General features: G+C 54.7%; 1 protein-coding gene across 1 annotated transcript in view; it reads left to right on the plus strand.

The window, feature by feature from the left end:
- LOC119096989 (titin homolog) overlaps positions 1 to 11450 on the plus strand; it is a gene marked incomplete at its 3' end in the record, with an annotated part of 102268 nt that overhangs the window by 81228 nt on the left and 9590 nt on the right. The window contains 2 exon segments of the mRNA XM_037219992.1: positions 8826 to 8985; positions 11171 to 11204. Coding sequence (XP_037075887.1) covers positions 8826 to 8985; positions 11171 to 11204 — 194 coding nt within the window.

Below are 11450 nucleotides of genomic sequence, written 5' to 3' on the forward strand. Positions count from 1 at the left end.
ACCTTGACGCCTCCGTGGTCTCGGGTAAGAGGTGTCAGACCCCTTGTGCGGGGGCGCCGGGTACGGATCCCAGAGCGAGCGTATGGTGTTTGGCCGGCGACCAGCTGATAGCGGGCCGGTGAGGGCCATATCAGGCCGGAGCTGCCATCCTACAACGCCGTTGGCTCGTACAGCCGTCCACAGTCCGGACGGGAGAAAGGGCGAACGGTAGATTATCTGTTAGACTGGACGGCGCATCTTGCGTGATGGGGTTCACGCCACCATCCGTGGCCTCACAGCGCCCCTGCACGCACCTCGTCCGCGCCGCATCGCCCTCCCCCGCCGCTGCCCAGGCGGCCGCGGGTGATTATGCCGGAGGCGGCGGCGGCAGCGCTCGGCAGCCAATTGACCCCGGCCTGACCCGGCGGGCAGCGGCCTGCACGGGTCGGCAGCTAGCGGCCGGCCGCGGTCGACCTGGTGGCTGGCGGCGGCGCTACCGGCGCCGCGCAGCGCCGCCCCTCCGACCCCCGGGTCGCCGGGTTGACCCCTCCGCCGGCCCGGCCGGGCTAGGGTCACACCGCGGCGGAGTGTGCCGCTCCGCCTCCTCCCTATCGCCGCGGCTTCCCGCCGCCTGAGCGGTTGACTGGGGCTCCTTTGTTGAGTTGTCGAACGAGGAAGCTCAGATGGCATGGTGGAGACCGCCGCCACGTCTCCCGGCTCTAGCGATGTAGGTTGATGGAAATAGAACATTTTACCGTCCCCGCTGGCAATTGAGGTGAATAAGTGGTGTTGAAAAAATGATGGGCGGGAGAGTTAGGACAGCACCAAATGTTCTCAATGCGCGTTGTTGACGTTTTTGGTTTAAGTGACGCTTTGGCAAGACACACAATGGGGTTGGGAGTAGGGTGGCGGACGGGAATAAAGCTTCAAAGACGCGCAAGTGCCGTTCTAATGTCCGGCCATTGTCATACAACCATTCACTTTGCTCAAGCTTCTACGGATCACGACAGTTGCATGCGCCGTTTCCTCGGTATTATGCGAGTGAGGCCGGTTGTAATGTGGCGTGAAAACAACTGCAGGACAGATAAAGTGTTACATTCTGATAAGCACCGATGCAAACTACATCCATTCCAAATCATGGGGCTGCACCCTACGCTTTGCTCATGCCTATATCCAGCGGTAAGGAATGCAGTTCGCGCTGGACGATGTGTCTGCCTCTGAGAACATCTCCTGGCGCGGACACGGCACGCTGCGGACGTCATTCGCTGTCTGATACCGGATACGTATGCACCCAGACCTCCGCCAGGCGTCACGTACGTACACAGGCCTCCACCAGGCTTCCCGGGGCCGGACATGTCAGACATAGAGCGGTGTGCCGACCGTGACTAGGTGAGTCACCGCTGACGACCAGCGCCAGCACCGCCTGCGGAGGGCCGCCCGCCCGGCCGTCTGCGCAGCGCCGCTGAGCTGAGCATCCGCAGCGCCGGTTGACTCAGCTACCATGGAGCTGGCAGCGCTCAGAGGGAGTCGTTGTGGTCATCTGAGGACTTCTGACTGATCCCCAGCCCCGCCATCCGGTCAGAAATACCCGGGCCTGCCAGCAGGCAGCGGCAGCGCGCGGACCGGAATGGGTTTGTTTACCGGCGCGTGGCACGCGCCGCGTTTTTGAGCGCTCCCGGCGGCCTACGCCGCCATTATACGCGTGCGGAGACAGATGGAGACTCCGCCGACCCTGCTGCCGACGCCCGCGGCACGACTGGGACTCAGACCGTGGAGCGCTGGCCGCCGGCGGCGCCCCTTCTCCGTCGGGACCAGCGCCCCCCCCCCCCGCCAGAGCAGGGGGGGGGAGGCACGCCGACACCGCCGCTCGTGCGGGGGGAGGCATGCCCAGCGGCGCACCGACACGCGCCGTAGTGCCGTCACCGTCGCAGACAGGCATTGCTTTCCACGGAGACGAGTGTCACACCGCTGGAGAGGCGCTGGTCAATGGCGCACCGAGCGCTGGGTGTCCTCCGAACGGCGTGGGGAAGTTGGGCATCGGGCCTACGGTGGGGGCTGGTCAATGGCGCACCGAGCGTTGGGTGTCCACCGAACGGCGTGGGGAAGTTGGGCATCGGGCCTACGGTGGGGGCTGACCAGCACTAAGCCGAACATTGAACTGAGTCCCTGATACGGCTCCTGCCGCGCGGACGTCCGTGCCAGTCGGCCTCTTGTGTCTTTGGCAGTGTTGACGGTTAAGTGCAGACTGCCAGACTCTCCTGGGCTCGCTGTCTAACACTGTCCGCTGACAGTGTTCGAAGATCGGTGATGTAGTGTGAGCGGCTCTGGAGGCGCCTACCGGTGCCGGCCGGTGGTGACTGGTCGGGCCCCGAGGGGCGGCGAGATTATGCAGCCGGAGAAGGCTGGTCGACCCTTCACTCGCCGCTCCGTCATCATTGAAGCTGACTAAACGTGAAATTTATTGTTTTCGTGGATGGAGCAGAATGGATTAGGCTCACCTACAATCGTTTCGTTTCGGTCTCTCTCCTTTGCCTGTCTGCCCGTTCCCCTCTCCTTTATGACGTTCGTCATACGAGTACTTCGCTATAAGAACAGAGAAGCGGTATGTCCACGGTGCTATTTACTGACATGATTTATGCGCAAAAAGGCTGTAGCGATGGGAAATATGTACAGCATGAAGTCAGTAATTTCGAGGTGCTGGATCTGCTATATCATAACAAATTATCGTCTTTTCATATGCTATATTTTGGTTGTAATCGCATTGATCCTGTAAGACTGACAGTTATCGACTCGTTCCCGTCTCCGCAGTCGGACTTTTTGACGGTCAAAGACATACATCTGCTTCGTATGCCCCACGGCCTGTCCAATTCCGTGACATTTGCTGTACGCTCGAGACGCACGGCTGGTCTGTCGGAACACTTAATTTCGGGCCTCCCCGACAAGGGTGGTATTTGGGTATCCATTCCATCCGTGCCATATTGGCGGTGCTTGGTATCTGCGCTAGCACGATGACGATATTTTTGGTAGACCCGCGACCTCCGTGGCACTGCCGCGGAATTTGAGATCAGTTGTACTTTCTCTTGGCCCGACTGCCAGAAGGATGGGCCTCATCCGTGTCATGCCGTGACCATTGGGAGCCAGTTTTGGTATGGCGTCTGACGTCCAGGCTCGGTCGGACACCTCTACTAGGGCGAAATGACAATTAACTGCACGGTTAAAGGAGCTAGCTACTTGCATAAATCTCCCTTTCGCATTCATCTTTCAGCTCGAACGTCAGTGGTCCCTCGGATAGATATGCTAAGAGGAAGCAATGGCGTTCTCTTTGCTGCCTCTGGTTGTTTATGATATCAATTCACAATAGACGCCTTGATAATACGTTCGCTTTAACATCAGACCCTATACTGCTGGAGATTTATGTGCTCCCGATGCAACGCAGACACTTATACGGTGCACTCAACTATTCCGGAGCGTTTTATCATACAATGTCATTGTAACAAGTGGGCCTCAATCGTCGTATCAGTTTGGGCACGATACGAAATCATCGACCGGGTTTGCTGTGTTCGATATGCATGATGATTGGTCGTGGTTTTCATTTGTTTAGACACACGAAACTTAAGAGTATGTGACATTTCTGAAAAGTTTCTAATGCCGCTGAAAGCATGCGGAACTCTATCAAAAATGTTTATCCCAAATAGAGGCGCGTGAAATATTGCAGTTAACACTGGCTCGTAATAACGTGGCGAATACCGCAGCAGTAGCTTCAGGGCAAGGGAGCGCTTCCGATGATCACCTTAGGAAGCTTTGATCTGGTGATGTTTCTCCTGAACGCCCGCGCCAATGACACCTATCGGGAGGTTAAGATACGATTTTGCTCTGGACGCTTCCTTCTTGCACCGATACGAAGTTATGTGTGTTTGCGACACATAGCACCACGGCTCAGCAACTGATGATCTTTCACTTAATATAGAACACTCAGTGGTAACTCGATCCCAGCCAGTGGATGTGAAGCTCTTACTTCTCACAGTTTCAGACATTTGTTGATAATTGTCTGTGGTCTCATCAGCGCGAGGCCGCACACAGGGTCTGCCGCTAAATGTGAGAACGCCCAAAGCACCTGATTGTTTATGGAGGGATGTGCGCACGATGATTTGCGAGGCGCTTCTCATGATCTTCACATGCTCCTGGAAACCGAAGATAATTTTTGATGGGCAAAAATGCCGTTCAAATTGTAATCAAAGAGCAATTGGCTAGATCCTCAGACCTACCGCGTGATTTGTACGGACCTATACAAGCTGATCAGCTGTGAAATGTCGTAGCTGTGAAATGAGTATCGAGCAGTATCAGTGGTGAGCTGGTGCGATTTAAAGGGCTTACCTCCAGTAATCAGCATGCATTAAGCATATCTTATTGCTTGTATTCTGCTGGAATTGGCTGACACCTGCAACCATTACCACACAGTGCATTAGACGTGCCCTGCAACTTCGGTAAATAAGCACCAGTATCCCGCTGGCAACACGTTATCACGTATTGCCGCTGATCGGTCCTAGTGTCGGCCCGGGTCACACGCTGCCGAACGTACCCGGTCAGCTCTCAGCGGCCATGTCCGCCGCACGCGTGTCACGACGCTGCCCCTGCACCTCTGGTGGCCAGCGTCCTCCGTGGGCCTCCGGCAGTCCTCACTGTCCGTGCGCTGCAGTTGGTCGATCCCGTCCGTTATTCGCTGATGGTCGACTCTTACCGGCGCCACTCTGGTGGCCGTCACCATTCGCATGCCTCTGATAATGGACCTTGCCCCTGCGCCCCTGACGGTCGACGTTGTCCCTGCGCCTCTGATGATGGACCTTGTCCCTGCGCCGCTGGTGGCCGTCGCCACGCCGAGAGCGGCTTCGTGCGCCAAATATGGCGCGGTCGCGGCGAGGACCGGACACCGACGCGTCGCGCCGTCCGCCGTGGACGCGCAGGAATTTGCCTCAGAGTCTGCGGCGTTCGCCGCCCAGTACAGAAGTGTGGCGCCGTAGCACTAATGGCGTAGAACCACCTCGCAGCGGTCCGGCCGTGGCGCCGTGGCAGTCGACGGTGTAGCAGCGGTGCGTCCGACCGGGCTCCCATTCCAGGGACAGAGCAGGGCTGCGATGCCGCTTCTGGTTCCCAGCAACGCCGGAATCTCCCGGTCGTAAATGTCCATCCAGATGTGTATTCCTGTCACGAAATGGCGTGCTTCCGAGGCATGATGTCAAAATCTTCTCTACCTGACTACGGAGCCAGCCCCGGAGCACGGGATTGATATTCATGTGGCCACTTTGGTACTGGACGGATATTGGGTGCTCACCGATATTTAACTTTTATTAACGGGGCGCTGGGCTTCCGAGCGACCCCACTTCGCAGCTGGACACCAGGCATATAATCTGTCGGCATGAAACACGGCTCGGAGCGCAACCCGCGCTGTTATCATTGAGTCCCTTGCTGAGATGAGAACAACGCTGTCCTTTAAAAGTGGCTTCATGTTTGCGGTCCGTGGACCCGCTAACAAGATTTGTCGAGGATATCTAGGACGTTATTTACGCAGTAAAGGCTATTCAGTGGAAGTAAGATGGGTGGCTAATTATATTCGTAAGGAACCTATAATTTGAAGTTACTACCTTTGCGCGTGTTTATGTGATCGAGAGCGATCCGTGTCTGTGTTGGCGGAACGGCCCAGTCCGCTGGAATAGAGCCTGCGCGGACCGGGGCTATCTGATACAATGGCGATCAATAAGAACGAACGGTGAGTTCGCCCGTTCAATATTCTGTGCTGACGGTTGATGGTAACATCACCGCCAAGCCACCGAAAGTCCCAGAGCTCTGTGCCCGACGGTTGATGGTAACATCACTGCCAAGCCACCAAAAGTCCCAGAGCTCTGTGCCCGATAGTTGGTGGTAAAATCACTGCCGAGACACCGAAAGTCCCAGAAAAGAGAGAGAGAGAAAGGGAGGGAGAGAGCGAGAGCGAGAGCGAGAGCGAGAGCGAGAGCGAGAGCGAGAGCGAGAGCGAGAGCGAGAGCGAGAGCGAGAGCGAGAGCGAGAGCGAGAGCGAGAGCGAGAGCGAGAGCGAGAGCGAGAGCGAGAGCGAGAGAGAGAGAGAGAGAGAGAGAGAGAGAGAGAGAGAGAGAGAGAGAGAGAGAGAGAGAGAGAGAGAGAGAGAGAGAGAGGAGAGAGAGAGAGAGAGAGAGAGAGGAGAATAGAGTATAGAGAGATAGAAGAGAGAGGAGAGAGAAGATATAGAAGGAGAGAGAGAGAAGAGAGAGAGAGAGAGAGGATAGAGATGGAAGAGAGAGAAGAGAGAGAGAGAGGCGAGAGATGAGAGAGAGAGAGAGAGAGATAATAGAAGAGATAGGAGCTATATTAGAGAAGCAAACCGCAGGGGAGGAATAGAGAGAGAAGAGAGAAGAGGTAGTGGAGAGAAGCTTTTCCAGCAAACCCGACGTAAGTGGTGGGTTTCGACAGTGAGAAAACTTTTTACTGTCGTTAAGCTTGCACGAGATCATAAAACACAAAGAATCTTACCTATATAATGCACAGAGTGAATGCACCCATACACTGCCCCTGTCGGCCACGGAGAACAGTTACTTCGCTGCAGCCTCCTCACTGTCGTGTGGCGCATCATCACTGCGCTTATCATGGACAGTTCTTTCAATGGTGCCTTTGACTCCCGCCGACATGGACAAATAGCTCTAGATTTATGGGTTGTTTGTCAGGCTCTGAGCTGTATTCCTGAAGAGGCGCGCGCTTTGGACGTGCGTTGCTTCTCGGCATTTTCAGAAGCGAAGAGGCCATCTGGTGCCGCAGGGCGAGGCCAGACCTGATGCGCTCGCTCGCTGAGCACGAGCCAAGGTGCTCGTGCCCTGTAACCCCGCGCTGAGCACGTGAACATGAGATGTGTTCCGATCCCGCCCTCACCTGTGTGCTGAATTCAAATTCAGGTTTTGCACAGCGCAACAAATCGCGGTCGGTAGGGGAGGATAATGGGGACGTTCACAGAGCACTGCGGCTTTCAGCAGAGCTGCCCGCCTCGCTGAGCCCTTCGTGCAAATCGCTTCTTGTGACCCAACGTGACTTTGCTGCATGATTTGTTTTCGGAAACGCTTCGGGCCAGCATGTTTAACACCTTGCATAATAATTCTCACTTATTTAATTATAAGTGAACTATGATATCTTAGTGCACTGAATTTAGTGCACGCATGCATTCAGTTAGAATGAAAAGACGATAAGAAAGCAGTTGCTTTCATTCACCTCTTGTGCTGCCCCATTTTCGGGCTATCGTTCAGTGTGCACAGTGGGCAGGGTGAGGGACGACCCCGCGAGGGCTCCCTGGAGTTGTATCCAGTGGACGATGCTCTGTTGTTTAACAACATTCGAGCCGGTGTTTCCCATTGCATTGCATCTTTGTATATCAGCATGGGTTTTCGCTCATTAATTCCAGTTATGCCTGTCATCAATTTTCATTATAGAGGAAGGCTGCCCGTTTGCAACAGGTTTTGCAATTGGCTTGCATTAAGGCACGAGCAGTAAGGCAAGCATACCACATGTATTTACATGCCAGGTATCATGCAAATTGCAAGTAAGGCAAATGATTATAAACCGGTAAACACCAGTGCTGATGGTTGATCTGAATGTATTGTCATGTTATGGGCTTGACGCGTCCTGATATATCCTTTGCTTCGCTTCTGTTCTGCAACTGTGCAGGGCTGTCGGCTACCAAAAGTTAAACAGTATGCCATTCATGAATGTTGTAGGTTATTTCTTCTTGATAAGTGCCAGAATGAATAAAATTTTGGAGGAAAGCATATTTTATTAAGCATGAAATTCCGGTGGGCATCAATCCTAATCCCGCAATGGCACAGATTCACCAGGGTAATTCCCTAGGCTGTAGATTATCCCCAGCGTGTTTCATCAACAGGGGCACGGCCAAGGGGCGGGGGCGAGTGGTCCTCATCAGCTCCGATTCTTGTTTTTCCCTTGGATGGCCCCCGAAAGAAAGTTGAAAATCGTCTTGAAGCACAGCCACCGAGCTCCGTGCCACCTTAAGAAAATCCTGTTGTGCCCCTGATCATCAACTTGTGTGCATTGGATGTGAAGACCTGCCTGTCCATCGATGTGGATTGGGGCCAACTGAGAACAGGGAGGTATCTCGCCCGTAGGCGCTCGCTGCCACTGTGTTCTCAGCCTCTGACGCACCTGGGCATAACTGAGGCGCCACTGTCGCGCGCCTGAAGTCCGTGTCCCACGCGGTCGCGACATGCGGCTGCTGGGCTTTGATCCAGCTCCTAAACACACGGCTCCGGCCGGCCGGCGGATTCCGGCCGCCCAGCCAAGCCCAACACCCGCCATTATCGTCGGCGGTGACCCTTGATTTACAAACGGCTGTGATTTATTTCTCACAAACGGGCCAGTTGGCCCTGCGTGGCGTGTAAGCTGGGGACGAGGGTGCGCCGCAACCACTTCGCGCCGACCGCTTACATCTGGGTGTTAAGTAACCTGGGGACGAGGAAGAATCACGGTCACTGTGCGCTGTCCAGCGCGTCAGCCAGCGCCTACGAAAGTGCCCATGCGTTGGGACACAGCGCTGTGGATGAATCAGACGGAAGTCACGTTGCTGAGTTCATATTTGCCAGTGTGCATCCGAGCGGCAGTGGATTTGCAATGGCTTGATGTCCTTGGGTCTTTGATGCATCGTTGAATGTCGCGGCTATTTCATCGCGTTCCATTATGCATCGCCGAAGATGGATCTGTACATCAGTTCCCAAGATAGATTCATGACCAGAAACGCATTCCATGTCACTGATGCTGACGATGCTGGTTTGTTGCAGGAGTCTGGTGGTCTGGAGGCATTTGACCTGGTGGAGGACTGCACATACTGCCTGCGGCTGTCCCAGGTCAAGGTCACTGATGCGGGGCCATACGTGGTGTTGGCCTCCAACAGGCACGGAACGGCCCAGCACACAATGTCACTGGAGGTCACCAGCAAAGGTCAGTATGTCATGCTGTTGTTGGTCACCATCAAATGACATGGTATGCGACTGAGGAACGTTCTAACACGCGCCCAGGTGGACGGTTGAATACCTTTTGCTCGGGTGGGGAAAGGTTAATTGGGCCTTGCTGAGAGCTTAAGAACTAAGAGGCTCGAAACACTAAATTCATAGGGTGAGATCGCTTGGATTTGGGCTCACTTGTGTTTGTCACAATATTTAAGGCTCTAAGTCAGGACCTTTCCGTCAAATTAGGTCAAACAAGGTAAAACTCCAGTTTTATGTCCAAAATGCCCTAGACCTCTTCATGCAACCGACGTAGACCTAGATACCCGTTTTAACCAAACGGTCACTGGTTTCTTTTCCAGGTCCGTGACCTTGTGTCACCTTAAGAAGGTCATGGTTTCCAAAATCCTACGAAATTATTTTAACTTTCGCATTTGAATAATTGCTAAGGATTACGCCAGGTGGTATCTCCCAAAAACAAAATGTCGACCCAAGTGGATGTTAGTGCATGTTTTAACCTCATGCTAATAACAGATTCGAAATCAGCACCAAAAGCGACTGTGATACGGCAAGCTCTCAAATAAAAACAAAACAAAATGGGCTTGACCTCGATCTGACAAGGTACTGACACGCCCACCTCCACCTCCGCGCCATTCACCACGTCCTGAGTCCCTGGGGGGGGGGGGGGGGCTGTGACGTATCCTCTCCCCGTCTCGGTGGTGACCCCAGTCTCAGCGGAGCAAGGCTGACGGCGCCGCCGCGACGCTGATGTGAGGGACAGGCTGATCTGCTCCAGCGCAGCAGGAGACACGCGGCACGCCCCGATGGACGCGAGCAGCCGGACGGAGCCGCTGGGGCACCGCCGCTGTTGTAAAAGACCCAATCCTCGCGAGCGATCGACACTGGAGGGCGGTCGTTCGCGGCTGATTGGTAGTAAACCGTTACTGCTGCGTCAGACAGCGTCTTGCTTTTTCCTATACGGACTGCTGCGCCTTTTCTGGGTATGAGTCTGAGTTGCGGGCACATCGCGTGTGTCATTGGGGTATCGTGGTGCATCGTGATTGGTGTGATCTGGGCAGTCACTGGAGATATAAAAGCGTGGAACGCATTTGGTTAAGCTGCTTGTCTGCGAAACCTTGACCATGGGTACAAGGTTCCACACCCCGCGGTACCATTTCCGGCCAAACCGGCCCGGTCTTCCTGCCAGGATGAGAGGCAGACGACCCGACACTGCTTAGTTGCTGTGTCGTTAAGTTCCAATGACGACAATCACGGATATTGAACATCGCAATGATTTGTCATTTACGTGTATGATTTCAGTATTCGGTATTTCATGACACGGATTTCACCTAAAAATATTTCATAACAATGTCATATGTAGTACGCCACAACAGATATTTCGTATACGGTATTTCACATCTAAAGATCTGATGCACGCATACACGCTGCGGGCCGCACGAATCTCAATCGTAGACGGAGACGGCCTCGGTCAAACCAGCGTCACCGGCCCTGCCCCGGCAGCAGCCGCAAGTGCGCAGCTCAGTCCATGAACGTGGAGCCGATAACCTCACATGCAGTGCGGATTTTCCGTGGACAGCTCGCGTATCGTACCGTGTCGTCACGTTTCTCTTCTGCGCTCCCCAACTCGGACGGCTATCTGCGATCGCTCAGCTGGCTTCTGGACCCACGGGCGTCAAGATTGCCGGATAGCGCGCTCGCCGCATCCGTACGCGTTGTTGCATGTCGTGTCTGCATTATTGCACACGTCCATCATATGGTGGCAGTCGCGCGCGCACGGCGGTGAGTGCAGGAGCGCGCGGCGGCATCAGATGGCCCTATCAGATCGCCGGCGCGTGCCGTTACTGTCCACTGAAGCGTACTGATGGCCCACTGACGCGAGCAGCAGCCGTACATACCGATGCCGAACCGACCGGCCGTTCGAGGGCTCATCTGTTGAACAGTCCGCGTGGAGGATTGTCGTAAAGTGTCAGGGACGTCCCGTTCTTGAGACAGATGGGCATGATAGCCAGTCTGTGTTGTGATGCTCGTGGCTGCGTTCCGTTCGTGATCACATCCCGGTTGTGGGTAGGCACAGCCGTCACATATTTCCAAGGGCGATATTTGGTATGCACTGGCACAATTCTGCTGCATGGCTCTAACTGCCTCTTGTCCTGTTTCAGACGCCACAGTTCAAGGGAAACAGCGGAAACTGAAGTAAGTTCACCATAAGGGTTTGCCATGCCTGTTGACTCGCTCAACTCATGCCGGTGTAGGCATGTGCAACATTCCGCAAGGTTCCCAAAAAGGCTCGACTGCATTTTGAGTGACTGGCATGCATTCGTGCTGGCCAGGGACAGGCCTTCTCACAGCTCGTTCAGCATTCTCTCGCCAGCGGTATTCGCGGCGGGTCTCACCAATGGTGTGCATCACCAGCGGCTGTCGGTATTGCTCACCTGCGCG

The sequence above is a fragment of the Pollicipes pollicipes genome, unplaced genomic scaffold, assembly GCF_011947565.3.
Source record: "Pollicipes pollicipes isolate AB1234 unplaced genomic scaffold, Ppol_2.1 Scaffold_4295;HRSCAF=5057_pilon_pilon_pilon, whole genome shotgun sequence".
NCBI classification, from domain to species: domain Eukaryota; kingdom Metazoa; phylum Arthropoda; class Thecostraca; order Pollicipedomorpha; family Pollicipedidae; genus Pollicipes; species Pollicipes pollicipes.